Source organism: Abramis brama (genome assembly GCF_963993115.1).
Source record: "Abramis brama genome assembly, chromosome: 18".
Taxonomy (NCBI): Eukaryota; Metazoa; Chordata; class Actinopteri; order Cypriniformes; family Leuciscidae; genus Abramis; species Abramis brama.
In genome coordinates, this window is record NC_139980.1 from 13,733,976 (window position 1) to 13,754,121 (window position 20,146).

Here is a 20,146-nt window from a genome sequence, read left to right on the forward strand (position 1 = left end):
GATAGAAGTGGTTGAAAGTGGACAAAGGAGACGGATTAAAACACCAGATGTAAACGGGTAGGCCTATGTGTCTCTCTTGTTTACTTGTGATCCGATGAACCCAAAACGCATCTTAAAGGTGCTATAAGCGATCTCGGTTGGCGTAACCTCTTGTTGATGTTTGAATTATTATCAAACAAAACGGAGGCTAGCTAGACCCTCCCTCCTCCTCATCCGCGCACTAACCCCCGAACCCCACCCCCACATCATTCTTGTCGGTTATTGGCTGGAACAGTTTGTTATGTTTCGTGCTTTTTCGTTATGTTTCGTGCTTTTAGGCCAAAAATGTTTTGGCCTAAAAAACGGGTGAGATCGCTTATAGCACCTTTAATATACCAGATGTAAACAGGGCCTTAGATTACATTTGCCATCTTTTAATGCTCACTTAAAGTTAATCATTAAAAACACTACTTATTTAATAACACTGACAAATGTAATCTCTAAATGAATATCCATTTTTCATGCTGTACATTGTAATGTTGTGAATGATACCTAAATTTACTTGTCACATTTAAAATTGATTTTAGTTTCTAGTGTTTTATTTCTCATTTATTAAGACAAAATAGTATATCATTTTAATATCTACCATTTATTAGTTATAAGCCACAACATTAAAATAATAATTGGCATTTCGGTACCAACATTTTTATATTGGTTCATCACTTGTGCAACTATAAGAAATGTCAGTGGTTTGCATCTTCTGAGAACATTGTTGCACAACAACAGTTTTGTAAGACTTGTAGGGAAGTTAATGCAGCATAAAATTGTTTTTTGCTGATGTTAAAAAATGTCAGATGACAAACAATTTCTCAACTCCATCATATGACCAGCTAACTCAACCAATCAATCACAGCTTAAAATCTGTATGACTTTTTTCCATGGGCTTCACATTGAAGTCTCATCATCTTCTCATTCGTACTTCATCATGGTCAAGCACTGCATAGTGGTTCTCCTCACGTTTCTGTCTTTGACCAAAGCAGGCGTCTGTGAGACCCTCCCTGGATCCTGCAGGATCGTGTGCGACCCTTCCTCAGATCGTTCACATGACCGGAGCAATGGGTTTGTCATCCCTCTCACCTCATCTGCAGCAGGACCTCCTGGTCCACCTGGACCTCCAGGTAAAGCAGGTCCTCCTGGACCCTCAGGTATAGGTTCCTCAAGTCAGGGAGGTGTAGCGTTCAGTGCTGCGCTGCAAGAAGCCTTCAGCAAGAACGATGTGCTAAAGTTTAACGATGTGATAACTAATCTGGGAGCCGGTTATGACTCATCGACCGGAGCTTTCACCTGTAAAACAGCAGGAGTATACTACTTCAGCTTTCACATTATGAAGTCTGGACAAAACCTACGAGTGGACTTGGTTCTTAATGACCAAACGGTGAGGTTATTTTATTAACATTATCCATTTTGCAGGGATTTTCTATCAAAGATTACCCAAGAATGATAAAATATAATAAAGGCTGCTTTATATTTTCATGCATAAAAGACTAAATAAATGAATGAATAAATAAAAAAATACATACATATGTAACATATTAAGCATTGTATAATTATAAAATACACTACTGTTGAAAAGTTTGGGGTCAGTATGATTTAAAATGTTTTTGAAATAAGTATTTTATGCTCAACCAGGCTGAATTTATTTGATAAAAATATACAGTAAAAAATAGTTACATTGTGAAATATTACTACAATTTCAAATAGCTGTTTTCTATTTTCATACATTTTAAAATGTAATTTATTCCTGTGATGGTAAAGCTGATTTTTCAGCATCATTACTCCAGTCTTCAGTGTCACATGATCCTTTAAAAATCGGATCATTTCCGGGGGGTTGTGTGTTCCAGATTGTGGCGAGTGCAGCGGCAGTGGACGTCCTGCATACAGATACTGCAAGCAACAGTGCAGTACTGCAGCTGAAAGCTGGAGACCGGGTGTATGTTCGGCTGAACAATAGTGAAGTAGGCAAGAGGGACTCACAAAGCCGCTTCAGTTCCTTCTCTGGTTACCTGCTGTATGAAATCTGAGACTAACATGATTCCTTTCTGCTTTAAACTCTTTCTGTCAGTTTAAAGGAGGCCTCTTTGCATTCAGACTCGGTGTGTTTCCTTGAATAAACTCTTTGGCAATTTGCCTGACTCAGACTTTTCATTGAATGTTGAATCAATTCTTCCATTTTCTAAGGCAGAGACCTTGGTGAGATACTTCAGGGCACTGGCACTGATATTAGGCTTGAACTTCAGGGACACTGAGGATGACACACTAAGTAACAACAGACATACGCACTCAGCAACACCACCTCAGTCACCGCGTGTTAACAGCCCTGTCTCGCACAAAGCAAAGGGCTTCAGATCAGAGAGCTGTGGGAGAAAATCCAATCCTGGACTTTTGATCTCACTTAACCTAGAGCAGAAGTGAAAGTAATACACTTAATATTTTTATATACTTTAACTGCCGAGTAAAAATTAGGTGCAATGCACTACTATGGAAGCTTGTTTCCGCCACAAAAGAAAAAAAAAGTAATTGCAATTTTTTTACTGTTTTAATATTTGCCTTTTTTTCCTCAGAATTGTGAGATATAAATTTGCAATTAAAAGGTAATTGCGACCTTTTTCCTTATATTTTACAATTCAGAGAAAAACGTCAGAATTGACAGATAGGCTATAAACTTGCAATTCAGAATTTTTTTCTCGCAATTCCATATTTGTAACTTGTAATTCTGAATTGTGAGGTATAAACATGCAATTGCGAGTTATAAGATTTAAACTCACAGTTGCAAGAATAAAAAGGCGCAATTACTTTTTTTAAAAAGTATTTTTTATTCCGTGGTGGAAACATGTTTCCATACACTACTACACCCAATCAGTGAATTGTGAACTTTCAGTTTATTCCTCAACACACAAAGCTAATAAATGGCTTCAGCATACTTGACAACACACAAGTATTTTCTTTCTTTTTTTAAAAAAAGTTGAACGCATTTGATAACATTTTAAGAACTTTATAGTATTTATATATTGAAACTGGTGGGAAGATTCATTGGGCACAGGTTTGTTATTTACAGTTCTTACGTAAAGTAACCTATCCTGTACAGGCAGTGAAACACAAATGTGGACATATATGTATGACAAAAATAAACAATAAATACAATGCACATGACACATCATAAACATTATTAAAATGATTAAAAGTCAGAATTAGTTACTTAATATTAATGCAATCATTCACATCCTCCGCACACTCATTTTACTTGATCCTCTTCTTGACTTATTTTGAATCAGTCATAAAACAATTCACTTAAGGCTCTGGAGGCTCTGACCGGATCATTGATTCTGTGAGTTGTTAACTCAGTAACAGCTTTAGCCCATTTTGCAAATAGTTAATTGCGGTTTGTTAACAGATTCAACAGTTTAATCATAAAAAATGATACGTTCAAGAACCAGACATTGCCATCACGTCTCAGAATGGGTTTCAATTTCTTCAGTTTGAAATAGTGAGGAACAGTATGTTTTTATTATACTTTATTATATTATTCTTAGTAATTTAGCAAAAGTTTCCCAAAATTAAGCAAATACAAATACTTAAGGTAGTTACATAAGTAGAAGCTACACAGTATGTTCATGTTTTTGTTTGTATAACATATTGTTTATATTTATATTCAAAATGTTATATTTAACACATTCATTTCATTGTATCATTTTTGCAATTGTAAGTCCTGTGTAACTACACTTTTGCCATCTTCGTATGTGCTGCAGTTGAAGTTTCTGTGCCGCCTTAGCAGTGTAAAGACAGCATTAGACAATAATAAAATGTAATGTAAATGTAATGTAATGAATTTTATTCAAATATTTACAAAGAACATCCCTTTAATAGATCTACAATCAGAACAACCCTCTAAATATATAGTGTTTACCACAAATAAAACAACAAAAAACCTTAAAATGTGCTGTCAGAACAAAACTGAAATATCAAAGAGCTAAAAAAAAAAAAAAAAGGTACTTCTAAGTGTAGTGTTTTTTTTGTTTTTTTTTGTTTTTTTTACCAATTCTTTAACCTACATCTTCATTCGAAGTATAAAGTGACTTACATACAACATATTTGGTTTCTTTTCTTTGAAATTCAAAATAATTGCCTAAGCAGGATGTAAAAAATAACACAAAAACTCCAGTAATACATTATGGCCTAAGGATGAGTTTAGCGTCCAGAGTTGATGTCAGGTGTCAGTGCTTTTGGAGCTGAAGAGCGCTTGAAATTCCACACGATTCCCAAAAAAAATTTATGAGCACACTTCATCATGGAATTGTCAATATAGACACAGATAATACTTCACACGACTGAGAACTGCAATTGATCGGGCAGACAATAATGTCTCTTCTGTATACTAATATTTAAACTATCCCTCCTCAGGTCTGTGAGGAAGAGGATTGCAAAGCAGAGAAAAATGTAGCCAAACAAAAGCTTATTTGCATCATTCACACACTCAAAAACTTAACAGATACACACACACACACATACTTGATAAATCCAGCAGAAATACATGTACTGCGATGGTAATTTTCTAAATCAGTATTTTTTTTCCAGTAAAAATAACTAAACATACTAAAACAAATTTACTTGAGTAGTAAAATTCTCTAAAATAGACTTAATTTAGAGAAAATATCTTATGGAGTCAAACACTCTTTTTTTTTTTTTACATAAATCTAATCATATTTTAAGGAGATTTAGACTTAATATTCAGAAAATGTTCTTAGAAAATGTTGTTTCTCACGTAAAATTCATCTTGTTTTGAGGATGTTTACATTACTGGGAAATGAGATAAAAATACAGATTAAGAACATGATTTTTTTGCAGTCTGTTTCGATGGCCCCTAGCAAACAGCAAACGGCGCTCTCTCGTCTCAGTCACCTCTTGTTTTAGATTCCGCTTTTATTTGTCGTGTAGCAGACGTCAGCCAGTGGTCTGAATTTGGGGCCGAGAGTGTTCAAAAATTCCAGTGATTCCGGTTCACCCAAGATGCTACAACATCCTACAGAGCCTGCAGGAGAGCCCGCCCCTTCATTACCATAAGTCTTCAGAAGATCGTCCGCGTACCTCCCCTCCTCCTCCCCTCCAAAGTAAGCCAGTTTCTGTCACAAAACAAGGGTCAAAATTAGGTCACATGAAAACATCTTCAGTGGGGCATGAAAGTGTAAAATATGACTTTCCTGTGTGAATGAATGTGTAAATAACATTACTTTGCTAGTCAGATTATATTACTAGGGCTGCCCCCATAATAGTCGATCAGTCGAATAGTCGACGAGGAGAGGCTTAGCTGACCAAATTTTTATTAGTTGGTTGGCCACAGAAAAAAAAAACTCCACAGGAATTGGCGAAGTCACGTAGTCCATGCAGACAGATTGTTAACATTGCTGGTCCATGTGGTAATTATGTTGAGAAGGAAATCCAAACATTTGCCTATCATGCATTGACTCCAAAGGTGGCTTATCATTTGAAACATGCAAGTAGTAGCGTGTAAGTGGCCGCTCGCTCTAACATTATATAACATATAAGGTGAATTATCCAAGTGTTTGTGTGGAGTGTAGAAGAAATTAGTACTGAGCTTACTGCATGATGCTTAAAGGGTTAGTTCACCCAAAAATAAAAATAATCCCATAATTTACTCACCCTCAAGCCATCCTAGGTGTATATGGCTTTCTTCTTTCAGCCAAACACAGTTATATTAAAAAATATTCTGGCTCTTCCAAGCTTTAAAATGGGAGTGAATGGTTGCTAGATTTTGAAGCTCAAAAAAGCGATCCATACGACTCCAGGGGGTTAGTAAAGGCCCTCTGAAGCGAAGTGATGCGAAAAATATCCATATTTATAACTTTATAAACTGTAATCATACCATTCACTCCCATTATATAGCTTGGAAGAGCCAGGATATTTTTTTATATAACTCAGATTGTGTATGGCTGAAAGAAGCAAGTCATATACACAAAGGATGGCATGAGGGTGAGTAAATTATGGGATAATTGTCATTTTTGGGTGAACTAACCCTTTAACTTAATGTCCACTTCTATCTAAAGGTGCATCCACTGCAGTCAGCATCGTCAACTTCATCTTTGCAGCCAACCCTGACTCAGAAAACGCTTGTTTATTGATACATTATTAAAATGTTTAGAGATTCTCCTTTCTGTTATTTTCTAACACATTCATAATCATCGCGGCAGGCTTTATGCATGCGCTAGATCTTAATTCATATTTTAAAGGCTCAGTAATATGGTTTAGTATTTCTCTGTAATGTAGAACAATGTTAGCAATACTACTTATAACATTCTTCCTGAAATATTTAGTCAGGGGTAGCCCTAATAATTACTAATTACTGAAAATTTCTTCATATATTATTGTTAACTTGATTAAAAATGTCATGTAAGTTAAGCTCACTCTCTCCAAGTAGCGGCCATTGGTATTCCATGTGTCGAGAGTATTCGTATTTGAGAATTTCTGGAACCCGGCGTTGCCATACAGGTTGTTATCATAGCGTCCAGATGTGTAGTACTTTTCTGTCCCAAAATCTTGAGTGGTGGTGTTGTACACGCCGCCTCCCTGGAAAAACTGCTGCCCGATATTTCCTACAGATGAAGTCACGTTTTTAATGGTGCCACTCTGGTGTGACCCGTCCATGGCATCTGTCCCAGGAATTAACATTAAAGCTCCCTCCTTCTAAAGAGAGAAAGGCATTCACACAAATATGGTTAAAGTGTCCTTGTGGTTTCTCTGATTAATTAAACCATTTAAAAGGAGGTGTTTTTCTTACCACTTCTTCGCCAGGAGCCTCAGTGTTGGATTTCAGCAGCATTCCTCCTGTTCCAGTATCATCATTGATGTACAGCTTGTCTCTCTTAGTACTGCATATGAAGATAACTAACAGACCTGAAATGGCAAAAAAACAGAGGGCAGTGAGATAAAGGGAGTCAGATCCAAAAGTCTAAGACTGCATTACAAATCTGATAATTGTTTTTTTTTTGCCTGAAGCCAAAAGTTCATCAATTTTGAAAGACAGAAAACCAAGAAATTCTGAAATCGATGATAAAATTCCAATTCAACTTTTCCAATTCAACAAAGTGTTTGTGTGTGTGTGTGAGTGTGTGAGTGTGTGTGTGTGTATGTGTGTGTGTGTGTGTGTGTGTGTGTGTGTGTGTGTGTGTGTGTGTGTGTGTGCGTGTGTGTGTGTGTGTGTGTGTTTGTGTGTACTCGTCTACCTATCTAAGTGGGAACCTTGGTGTCGTTACACACTCACCAACAGGGGAGCGCTGAGCCAAGTGGGGACCTACATGTGTGTGTGTGTTTAAGTCCTTACTCAGCAGCGCTCCTGTAGGCTGGAGCAGGAACTGCAATGGCCCATTAACACACGTCATTCACACTTCTCTATTGTTTGAATGGCTTGCTGTCCTAGAGAGGCTCTGAGACTGTAGAGCTGATGTTTAACTGGAGCTTTCAGTAACACTTTATAATAACTCCACGCTATTAATCATTAGTTAAGCATTAGTAAACAGTTAATTCATTTCTAAAGCATTAATAGACATTAATAAGCAGTTTATAAATACAGCTATAAATGCTTTATTCTTGTTTTAAAAGCATATCTATAATGTGTTTAATAATTGTATTTTCATACTTTATTAATGATCAATTTATCATTTCTAAATGAAATATAGCATTATTTACAAACCAGTTGTTTAAGAGTTGTCAGTGGTTCATAATATCACTTAGAAAGTGTAAGTAAATGATTAATAAACTATTTCAATGTACCTTCATACATCTTATTATTCAGACATATAGTAATAGTTACTTAGTGTGTTAATAAATGGTTTATTAACATGTATTTCTACTGTAATTCATGATTAATTCAGGTAGTTATAAAGCATTTAGTAGTGGTCAGTTAACTATTTTTGTGAGCTCATCTAAAGTGAGGACTAGTTATGCCTTGTAAAGCATTTATAAAGGAGATTTAAAGGCTCAGTTAAATATCTGTATGTTCTGTATCACTGTGTTGTGTTTGTTTCCTTTTTCTGTTTAGAAGATCAGTGAGCCTTTAAATCTCCTTTATAAACGTTTTTGTAATTAATAAGCTCTCATCCTGTAGCCTACCGGAAAATCACTTTTTTCCATTCCACTGTGCTACTTTATTTTTCAATGTATGACCGTTGCGCTAGAGTCTCGCGTCTTCTGCAGCATCACGTGCATGACACGACGCTCTAAAAACCCAGATAGCAGACGTACGTCTGCAAGATGTCTGTTAAAGATCACTTAATCTGGAAAGCATCTGCTGTTTACTAACATCTGATAGACATCTTTAAGATGTCAGTTTAACATACATTTTAAATCATTACATCTTAAAGACATTTTCTAAACGTCTATTTGACATCTGACAGGAAACGTCCTATAGACGTATTGCAGATGAGCAGACACTCTAAAAATACGTCTTCCAGATGTAAACACGCACATCAAATAGATGTACATGTGCTATCTGGGAACGCGGCACTCAAGTTAAAATAAGTTCAACTTTTAAAAGACGTGTGTCGAGACCTTGTGCTTTTTCCCCACTGTACCCATGTCTTTTTTCCGTTTTTCAAAGCAAAACCGCTCTCTGTGTGAACCAGCCCTAAGAAGCAGAAAGATAACGATCTCATGTGAAACTAGCCTAAACAAGATAAGCCTATACCACACATATTAGACAAGATACCACACTGAGCAGAAAACGGAAAAAACAAATAGCCCTGAATGTCTATGTCTATAGCCCAGAAATAGACGTATATTTGTCAGAGTAGAAGTATACATACTAAATGTCTGGTCTGAAGAGAACATTTGAATATGTGTATAACTATGAGTATATGATTTTAAACGATGCAATAGACAAAAAGCATAAATGGATCAATATAAGAATAATGTTTGAAAGGATTAATCATAGAAATAACCTTTAAGAATAATCAGAATAATCATATGCATATCTTTTTCTTATACACCACATTTAACAAGATTTCATTTTCATTTTATTATTACTTTTTAGTGGCATTTGTTTGGTTCTTTGTTCATCCTCAAACAATTATTTTATTTTTATTATTAAGAGGTTTTCACAAGAGTTAAATGTAAACTCCAAACATTAAACTGTGCTGAAATTAAATGTCTTTAACTGGAAGTGTTCTGTTAACTCTGCTAAACTATAATTACTAAAACTTAAACTGAAACTAAATATATAAAAACTAAATAGAAATGTGTTCACAAAATAAAAACTAAACTAAAACTAACAAAACCATTAATGAAACTAACTAAAACTAAACTGAAATTTATAGGAAATTTGAAAATGATATTAAAATAAAAATTAATTTAAAAATGCAAAACTATAATAACCTTGATTCAGACCATATATTTAGTATAGGCCTACTTCTACTCTGACAAATGTAGCCTACATCTATTTCTGGGCTAGACATGCTATTTGATTTTTCCGTTTTCTGCTCAGTGTGGTATCTAATCTAATATGTGTGGTTTAGTTTCACATGAGATGGTTATCTTACCTGGAATTAATGTACAGCTGTATTTGCATAAAGTCTAGTCATGATAGAAATATTTAATTGGCTATTTCTGCTTCTTAGGGCTGGTTCACACAGAAAGCGGTTTTGCTTGGAAAAACGGAAAAAAGACACGGGCAGTGGAATGGGAAAAAAGTGCAAGGTCTCGAGACATCTGTCATTAGTTTCGTTTAGTTTTAGTTTTTCATTTTTGTTGAAATTTCTATTTTATTTAAGTTTACGCAAATGTTTTTTGATCAATAGTTTTAGTCTTAGTTTCATTTTTCATTTGCGAAAAAAACCTTGACTCCCATAGCCTGCAATGGAACTGTGTGTGTGTGTGTATATTTAAGTTCAGTAATTTCACTTAAATGGCAATGAAAATTACCTAATAAAATTACCATTTAAGTGACATTACTGAACTTAAATATACGAGCTTGATAAAAATGACCATTCTAGAAGAAATTTTCAGATGGCACTGAGAGGCTTTCACATCTGAACTCTTCATATATATATATATAAGTTACAAAATGAAGACAGACTTCACTGCCAGTTCACTTCACTGTTCACACACACACAGTTCCATTGCAGGCTATGGGAGTCCCCTGTTCGATAGGTAGAGATCGGTTAGAGTTGCAGGTCCCCACTTGGCATGTTTTTTAAAAATAAAAAAAATGCATTTTTAAAGTTATATTAAAAAATACCTTAAAATAAAGTTTTGTATGTCATTTTTGTTTCTTCAAAATGACCAGAAACACTACTCCCCTCTTGGCCAGTGTAGAGCGATAGTCCCCTGTTAGTAATATAGACGTGTGTGTGTGTGTGTGTGTATGTATATGTATATGTGTGTATATATATATATGTGTGTGTGACACTGAAGACTGGAGTAATGATGCTGACATTCAGCATTACAATCACAGGAATAAATGACAATTTCAAATTATCAAATTATTGATAAATGCAGCCTTAAAATGAGCCCTTATTTAAAAAAAAAACATTACAAAACTCTTACCTAAAAATTGTGTCTATACATAAATATAAGTTTATGTAAATCTATGCACATATACTGCATGTATATTAAATATATCAAATAAATGTATGTAATAAATGGTGGTCATAACCAGAAGGGGGCACTCACATAACAGTAGCAACAGCAGGCTAGAGAGCACTAAGGCAAGAACGCCCAAACTGCCCAACGAGGTAGAGGCACTTCGAGCCCCACATATTCCCGCTCCATTTTCCTCCCTCTCACAGGAGCACACTCGCACATTCACGGTCTGCTCTTTCCCGAATCCCTGCAGATCCTTCACCAAGAGTGGGACAGAGTAAAGACCGTTTGGCAAGGGCACTGCCTGTTCCAGCACCACGGAGGAATCTAAATCAGAGGAGGACATGATGTCTGTGATCATTCTGCAGCATTAACGCTTTCAGTTTATCAGCCTTTGTTTGTCAAGTTATAGCAATATTGAGAAATAATAAAAAAGAAAATGCTGATAAATCAAATTCTAAATCTGTAACCCCCAGCCCCAAGAAACATCACTACCCTCTAATCCTTACCTGTTTTATCCTTCAGTTTCCACTTCCCATCATGCTCTGCTCCAAATTCGAAAATGAAGGGAGTGGAGAACGGTGGCTTGTCCTGGTCCACAGCTTCAACCAGAACTGAGCTCAGCGCATCACCCTTACTACAGATGACCAGGTCAGTACCCGGAATCACAGGCATGTTGTCATTCTCGTCTTCGATCATGATTATTACCATCCCCTTTCCTTCCTTCTTACCTGAGGAAAAAGAGATTCCAGTGAGTCCCATGTGAATTTAGGGACACATTGTCAGTATTTAACTATATGACCATGCTGTAAAGACACACACCATAGCAGACTTGATTATTTGTCTTTAAAGACATGAAACATTCTGAGAAAATGTAATCTTAATGAAAAATAAGGTAATTGCGACTTTAATTTCTCAGAATTGTGACTTTATATGTCATAATTGCGACTTACAATAATGGCTTCACACATCTCACAAATACAACTTACCATACCTATGACTTTATCTCTCACAACTGCAACCTTATTTCTCATAATAACGACAAATTTACCTCAATTGCGAATTTCTCTTAATTGTGACTTTATATCTCACAATTGTAGTCTTATTTCTTGTAACTGACAACTTTATATGCAAGGAAATGCAAGTTTATATTTCAAAATAGCAACTTTCTTACAATTATGGCTTCACATCTCACAATTATGACTAGCTGTAACTTTTTAAAGTGTCACAATGTGACAAAATCACCCTTTTTTAACAGGTATACGTACATACATGGATCATTTTTTGTGATCCGTTTCTAAAAAGCTGTGACCAGTTTCACAGCCCACCAATAAAATTAGGTCATCAAGCAGCAAGAACGCCATTAGCAACCTACAGAAAAGCAACCTGATGACGTCCAGAGATAAATGACGCATAAGAGTTCAAGAGAGACGAATGTACTCCAGCTCTTCCTGGAATCTCATTCAACATCATTCAGTGTTTAGAACATGTACTATCAGGTAGGACATGCTGATCATCAGAAAGAAAGAAATGTTACATCACACGCCAAAACCCTGACGAAAACTTCTCAGAAGCCTTGAGCTATTTCTGCCCAACCACACCCAACCAATTGGTCTTTCTCAGTCAGAGAAAACACACACCCTTATTCATAGAACAAAAGGGTACAGAGTGCACTCACAAATACACAAAGATTTCAGTTCTGCATAGGTGTGTGTTGTGCTGAATGTCCACAGATTATTAAGTTAATGGCTTAAGTCCAGACTCACTATCATCCACTGCTCTGATGGTTATGTTGTACTTGTCCTGGTGGACCAATGGTGATTCTCGGTCTATAGTGTTGGCTGTTCTCAGTTCTCCAGTGCTCTCCACCACAGTGATCCAGTTACCTGGGTCAGTCACCTTATAGTACCTTACACATAGAATAGAAAAGTGAGAAAGTACATTCAAAATGTGGCATAAAGTTTTCAAATTCATGTCTTTGGGAGCATTTACATTAGGCATGTTCTTGCTAGACAGAGCGCAACAGAATAGAAGATCAAAGACCACCTGAATGCGTATGGTGGTGCTTTAAAGATAATGATTTTGTTAGCTAAAAACAAAACCGACATCATCAGTGAACATACTTTATTCCATTGCTGTTCTTGGTCTCTGGGTCCAGAGCTTTATAGGTTCCAATGACAGTTCCATTGGGAACGTTCTCCTTGACTTTGAGATATAGAATGGTAGGGTTGAACTCTGGTCCTTCATCTTCATCTCCTACAGTGAGCTCTACTGGCACAGAGAGCCAGGCGGCATCAGTCCCAACCAGTGGAACCGCATTACGGGCAGTTATTTCCAGCTTCACCACTGGAGTTTTTTCAAAATCCAATCCCTGAAAGAGGAGCATAAGGGGAATGAGAACATTGAGAACCTACTCTACACAAAACTAACTTGTTCTCAATAGCATAAATACTGTGAAGAGCTGTCAAAAGCTCTGCCTTGAAGAGCAGAACTTGTGTTTGCCTGTCTGGTGGATGTACTTTGTATAACAAGGTGTGGTTGGACTGCACATGCATATCCAACAGACAAGCATTTTCACACACAGCCTTAAAATGGTGAGCTAACCGTGCAGAGCAGCTATAAATAAAACCAACACAACCCTGTCAGAGAGTGAACAAGAGTTCTCAAGATAATGACTATGACCCTCTGCGGAAGCTATCGCAAAACGAACTTAGCAAAGTGCAAATTCCGCAAAACTGACTCATCAAGGACATATGGGGCTTATTTCTTGCAAAAAAATGTTATTTTCAGATGCTGATAACTTTCTCTACAGACTAATATTTGAATTATTTCACCTTTACGACATACAGCAGCCCCTCGTTGGTTTTGGGGTCCGTCTCCATCCTGAATTGTCCACTCTCATTTCCTTTGGTGATCTCAAAGACGGCCGTCCAGTTGACGGTGTTCACCAAATCCTTGTCTTCCACTGGGATCCTAGTAACTAGCACATTTTCTTGGTTCTCCTTGACGTTGGCTTTGTACTATTTAAAAAAAAAAAAAATTGATTCTTTAAACAATAGATACCACACTTTACGATATACAGCCTTCCAGTCGTAGATGTTAATTATGAAAATACCTCAAAATGTTAGTTTTACAGTGCTATTCTTGTTCTGATTTGTTTAGTAGTTAACTTGTTTTCTTATATTGGTGTTTAGACAATAAAAGGGCCATACCAACTTCTCTTTAAAGGTAGGAGGGTTATCATTAACGTCTGTGAGAGTAATCACAACTGTTCCTCTGTTGAAGAGCCCATTAGGATTGCCGCCCATATCTCTGATCTCTATGTTAACAAAGACTTTGTCCTGAGCCTGAGTGGGAGGAACAAAAAACATTACCATTTACAGTACATTATTCCCAGACTGAATACATCTGAAAATACAACACAGAAAGACATTGTAGATGCAACACCAGCCCTATAACACACTAACACATGGATCTATTGAAGGATAGAAAAATACCTCTCTGTCTAAAGTGTTGGTTTTAGCAGTCAATTTTCCAGTAAAAGGTTCAATGGAGAACATGTCAGTAGCATTGAGCAGAGTAAACTTGATCAAGGTGTGTGTGGTGTTTGCCTGATCTTTATCTGTGGCATTCACTTGTCCAATAGGAGTACCTGAAAAACAGAACACAAATATACTTAAACATGCAAAAAAATCAATGTCAGTTTATTCAGGTTTGGTTCAGTATAATTTACTGCATTTCTCAGTTAGCACAAGAGTTATCTCACAAAAATCTAGCAAAGCCTGTCAAAAATGTCTGGGTCATATTTCACCCCAAAATATCATTAAAAAATGAATAAGAAATAAATTAGTAATTATAAAAAAATATATTACATATATATGAAAAAAAAATTATTCAGTATAAAGATAATGACGTTTATATTTTGGACCATTTATATATTTTGTGAAAGTTGTTTTCATTAGTTAAAATAAAATATACATTTTAGATGAAACAGTTAAACTTAAAAAACTTGGCAACTAACTGAAATAACACAGGTTTAAGTTGAACTAAAGTACTAAAATTACTTTTATCAAAATCATTTTAAAGTACTAATTTGTTTTAAAGTAGTAGTAAATTAGTGTTCGTTTCACCACCTTTAATATATACTTTACTTTTAAAGTAGTAAAGTATATATTAAAGGTGGCAAAACAAATACTACCATGATGTATAAGTACTATGGAGTGTTTATGAAAATATATTAATAAGAATATAAGAAAAATCATCTTTTTTATATTACGGTGATAAGAATTGTTATGAAAATAATGTAAAAATTTAAATGGCCCTAAAAACAGGCTTTATAAATTTCTAAAATATTAATTCTTATTTCGATCTTTTGATGTTGGTGTGATATACTGTATGGTCTGGACTTGATAGGTGAAAATGTCTCTTTACCTGCCCTGCACCGTTCTTCTACAGAGAATAAGCGACCTCCAAAAAACTCAGGGGCATTGTCATTCTTATCCTCCACATTCACAGTCATGGGCAGAAATGCATCAACTTCCCTGCCACTTAGGTCATACACACGAGCTATAAACTACAACAAGAGGGACGAGAGAAGCAGACATATTCAGTTGTACTGATGCTGTAATCATACTCCAAAACATTAGCTGCTGCACTGTTCTTTGTATAAGGCCTGGAATATAGAGCCTCACGTTGAATTGTGGGTACTGCTCACGGTCGACGGCCCTGGTCACCTTCACCATGCCGGTTGTCTTGTCCAGCAGGAATAGGCCCACAGGATCTGTCGTAACACCCTGTCCACTGATCTGATAATACACTGTGTAATTTACAGAGGAATCAGATGCAATCTGTGAAGAGACACACAGCAATGTCCAGTAAGCAAAAAAAACAAAACAAGAAGTATAACAAAAGGTCAAATTGAGATCAAGGAAGGGAGGATGAAACTGGAAGGGAGTAATAGAATGACTTAAGTAGAGATGTAGCTAATGTTACTCGGTCTCACCATCTCCAGGTCCTTTGGGAATGGAGGGCTGTCATTCTCAACAATAGAGAAAGGCAACGGTCTCCATCTTCTCTTAATGCGCTTGTGAGCCACACTGCTGGACTTCTGAGATGCCTGAAGCCAGGACATGTAGAGAAACATTACTTATGCTACTGATCCAGATCATATGGTTTATGGTTAAGAAATACAGACCGTAGTTTTACCTCATCTTTACAGGACAAGATAATGTCTACCCTCCAATCCAAGCCGCTCTCATCCTGCACCAGTACAGAAAACCGTTTTGTTGTAATCACCAAACCACGAACTGTGATAATGGTTCCATCTGTATTTACAGCGAAGTCAGGGTCGCTGGAAGTAAAGGCCACGGGCTTGGCCGCACAGCCTTTGAGGGTCACTGTGAAAAAATAAACAAAGTAACATCAGGTAATTATTCCACAGCTAAGCCTTATGTCTTTCCAAAACCATAAGTAGTTTGAATCTATTGTTGTGGGCATGTGTCTACCTATGAGTGGGCACTAAAGCTTCCAAGCTTCAAAAAGGTTGCGCCATAAAAGTATCACCATTAGTAATGGTGAAAAAATGTTTTTGTTAATTTAAATAAAGCTAAAATACAATACAATTAATATTAGTTGAAAGCAACTAACTGCAATAAAATAAGTTTAAAATAACTACTAAAAATACTTAAACTAAAACCGAAATAAAAATAAATTCAAGCGAAATAGAAACAAAAGACCTTTCATTTTCATGTGACTTTTGGGATACTTTAATGCTGCTTTGTGTCCATTTGAAGGTCACAAAGAAATTCCCACAGGTTTGGAATGACATGAGGGTGAGTAAATAATGACATAAATGTCATTTTTGGGAGCAAATTGAGAGCAATTCTTTTACCAATATCTAACCAATTAATTTAGCTACTGTTATATTATGTAGCTTAATTAACCCCATCAACTGAAGGAAAAGCTTAATCTGTAGAAAGTCAGACTAGGTCAATTCATGTCATTCGGACAAAAAGGATTAGTGAAACCAGAAAACGTACATTCTTCTTTGCCCTCAGAGATGACATAACCGGAGGGCAGTCTCTTAGGAACCTGAGCAAGCACAGGCCTCAACTCACAAGACTCAGCGCTCTGAAACAGCACCTGAGGGAAGAATTGAAAGTGAGTGAGCGGAAGAATAAAGGGGAGAATCACATTCCACAGTGCGATTGAGTCTCACGTGTACAAGGCAATTATGAAGCTTAAACCATGCCTTCCAATCCTAATACAACAGAATCATTTTAATTGTAAATGAAACTTAAGATCAAAAAAAGGAACTAGATTGCATTATACAAATATTTCAAACATTATATAGGCTACTCATTGTTGTAATAGTATACTACATACTATTCTGTATTGGAGTGATTGGTTTACACTGCAAAAAAGAAATTGTTCTTAATCAGTGTCTTATTTTCTTGTTTTACACTCTTTGTTACCACCTATGATTATTGGTTACTTGTTACATTCATGCCTAAACAGCTGCATAGTATGAAGGCATTACATGTGTGGCAAACAAGCACTGATAACCCGAAACAATCACTGGCATTAATCAAGAATGACAGGTGACTAATACAAATATAATAAGAACATAGCTAAACAATTGAGAACAAAACCAGCTTTAAGTAAACAACATCAAGTACTCTACATGCTGCTCAATTGTATTCTGTCTCATTTCATGGTGTAATGTGATGGGTTTCGGACAGATATAGGCTACATATCAGCTTTATCTTATCTTGAAATCAGCCTAACTGTCCAGTGGAACCTGTAGATCTACAGACTTGAAAATGTTGCTTTAGTAGAATGCTTAAGTGTTTACTGTGATAAGATTTACTGTGACTGTGTCTTCATGTGATTTTTTACTGATGTCAAACAAAGAGGCAATAAAAAATATGTCATTAAAACATGCAGGAAATAAAAATGTTGTTTACCACAATGTATATAACAATATCAAGAAATCACTCTTTGATTTAGTGGCATCATTAACAAAAACTAACCCACCATGGACATTGTTTCTGTTATATAAATGAGAAACATTAGATAATCGTATATCGCCTTTCTCGTTAATCAACATTAATGGTCAGTGAATTGAACAAATGAATGAATGAATGACAGCATTTACAATAGCACTGAGTCTTAAAAAGCTAATTAATTAAATGTAAATATTTTAATTGATGGATGGTACTAAGTAGACCAATTATCCCAACCATTTGGTGAAGGGGGAAAAATATGCAGATAACTAATTAGTGAGTACTTCATTATGCTACAAGAACGTTATTATTTATTTCTTTATAAATTTTCAAATAGATTTTCAGTGTTGAAAAAGACAAACATTGAATCAATGTTGATTTTTGGTCAGCTTCATTTTAGACAACTTAGACACAGGCTATGTCAATCCATCTGTTTCCTCATTCAACACTTTTTTCATATTCACATTCATGCTCCTCATTTTGGTTGATGCATTAACCTTGATTCAGTGGTGGTCTGCTCTCTGGGTAATGTTTCAACCAAATTACCATATACTACAGTTACTGACTACAATAAAACGTGATCACATGGTATTAACCACAACTGTCATGAATAAAAATGAAATTATAATGAAAGAAATATTCTAATATCAAAAGAAAGTAAAATAAAGTAAAAATGTGTAAACATGCTTAAAACTAAATATACATTTATTTGAGAATAACAATTATAATGATCAGAAAATGTATCCTTACAACAAGATATATTTTCTTCTTGTCAAAATGTTTTATATTGTTTTAAGGATACATTTTATGTTTATTTTACTTATAAAACTATTAAAATATTGACGTTTATGCAAACATTTGAAAACAAATATCAATTTTAAATAATTGTGTTTCTAAATTAATAATATTTTTTTAATAGCGTTTAGATTTGTTTAAGAAAATATGTATTTGCAGTGTAGCCTAGAAGAGCAGGGCATTGGGCAACTAACTAGCATTTTAACGGAAACTATGGTTACCAAGGTAAATCGACAAGGATACGGTAAGAATTCATGTAGGCCCACACAATACACTTATATGACCTAAAAAATAAAAGTACAAAGCAAAAAACAACTGACGACATTAACTTTCAACGCAACAAAATGCGACTTACCAAAGTAAGCAGGCAGACCGCGAACAGCACGCGCTCATACATCCTGCTGTGTGTATGTGATCTAGTGGTTGAATTTCTCTGGACTCCACCACACTGCGTGTATCTCAAAGACGAGCTCGGATAAAGTCCTCTGGGCGCGGTACGGCTCTCATGTCATTGAAGTCTTTATCATGGGTGTGGCATTGCCTCAACCTCTCACTTGATGTATCAATAGGGCTGAATGGGAGTCTTGAGTAAACTAAACTGGTCAAACTACGTTTTGTCCCTGACTTCCTTAGCTTGGGAAGCTCTGGGAGGCTTAAACTCCACCCCAAACTGCCCCTTAAAACTCCCTCTGACTTTGTGTGTGTAGGAGAGAGAGAAAGAGAGAGAGGGAGGTTATACTTTAACAGAGTAGACTTTCACCTGTTATACCATCTGACTTTCCAGACATGATTAATGCATGACACAATTAATCTCCATCATTTTGGGTGGAGTGCAGGGGGTGATTATACAGTCATCATTGCATTTACACATTCAGCAAATAAAAGAAACTTTTTTTTTTAGGTTTTGCATTTAATCACCCGTTAAGTCCTTAAAAAAAAAAAAGAGAGAGATAATAAAAAAGCAATCCCAGCTTGAAACCACTCACATGTGCACGCCTTTTTCACGTGGAGCGTGATTTATTCATTTTAAATTATTACCTTTCATGTTTTTGTGGCTCTGTGTGTCACTGCATGGCTTCAGATTTTCACTGTCTGACACTGGGAAGCATTTAGCCTTTTGTTGAGTATGGAAGTATGCAGAGTCTTTAAGGAAATAGGGGGACGAGGGGGATAAACAAGTAGAAAATTAGAACAACAAAATGACAGGATACATGCTTCCCTTCAAACAAACTCTTGAAACAATGATAAGAGAGTGACTCAGAATGAAAAAATGACTGAGAGAGACTCATGAGAGCTACAAAAACATCACAAAACACAGAAAATGTTCAAATAATGATACTATTATGTGCTTTCAATATGGTGCAATTTAACATGAGACTTAAATCCCATGTTTTTGTTGAACAAACTATAAGGTAAGTGAGATAATTATTAGGCCATACAATTAACTGGTAACACTTTACAATAAGGTTCCTTTATTAAACATTAGTAAATGTATTAACTAACATGAACTAACAATGAGCAATACATTTACTACTGTTTTTGTTAATTTTTGTTAATGTTAGTTAATAAAAATAAAGCTGTTCATTGTTTGTTCATGTTAGTTCACAGTGCATTAACTAATGTTAACAAGATTTTAATAAAGTATTAGTAAATGTTGAAATTAACATTAACAAAGATGAACAAATGCTGTATAAGTGCAGTTCATTATTAGTTAATGTTAA

General features: G+C 35.7%; 2 protein-coding genes across 2 annotated transcripts; one reads left to right on the forward strand and one right to left on the reverse strand.

The window, feature by feature from the left end:
- The first annotated feature begins 864 nt into the window (after positions 1–864).
- c1ql1 (complement C1q like 1) lies at positions 865–2,164 on the forward strand. Its single transcript, XM_084091313.1, has 2 exons — positions 865–1,414; positions 1,881–2,164. Exons 1-2 carry the CDS (start codon positions 905–907, stop codon positions 2,058–2,060), a joined length of 690 nt encoding a protein of 229 aa, XP_083947439.1. The 5' UTR covers positions 865–904; the 3' UTR covers positions 2,061–2,164.
- Positions 2,165–4,474: 2,310 nt separating this feature from the next.
- dsc2l (desmocollin 2 like) lies at positions 4,475–19,139 on the reverse strand. The gene is made up of 16 exons (XM_084090171.1): positions 18,781–19,139; positions 16,665–16,767; positions 15,832–16,022; positions 15,629–15,742; positions 15,318–15,473; positions 15,058–15,199; positions 14,124–14,278; positions 13,839–13,973; positions 13,461–13,646; positions 12,750–12,997; positions 12,393–12,535; positions 11,136–11,357; positions 10,717–10,953; positions 6,830–6,945; positions 6,457–6,735; positions 4,475–5,156 (listed from the first exon to the last, which is right to left on the reverse strand). Exons 1-16 carry the CDS (start codon positions 18,820–18,822, stop codon positions 4,944–4,946), a joined length of 2,682 nt encoding a protein of 893 aa, XP_083946297.1. The 5' UTR covers positions 18,823–19,139; the 3' UTR covers positions 4,475–4,943.
- Positions 19,140–20,146: the final 1,007 nt, after the last annotated feature.

Coding starts and splice junctions, on each gene's coding strand:
- c1ql1 (XM_084091313.1), top strand. CDS start 905: ATGACTTTTTTCCATGGGCTTCACATTGAAGTCTCATCATCTTCTCAT. Junction 1,415..1,880: donor TGGTTCTTAATGACCAAACG/GTGAGGTTATTT, acceptor TGTGTGTTCCAG/ATTGTGGCGAGTGCAGCGGC.
- dsc2l (XM_084090171.1), bottom strand. CDS start 18,822: ATGTATGAGCGCGTGCTGTTCGCGGTCTGCCTGCTTACTTTG. Junction 13,974..14,123: donor CCAACACTTTAGACAGAGAG/GTATTTTTCTAT, acceptor CCTCCCACTCAG/GCTCAGGACAAAGTCTTTGT. Junction 6,946..10,716: donor CCTGCTGTTGCTACTGTTAT/GTGAGTGCCCCC, acceptor TTGCCATTTCAG/GTCTGTTAGTTATCTTCATA.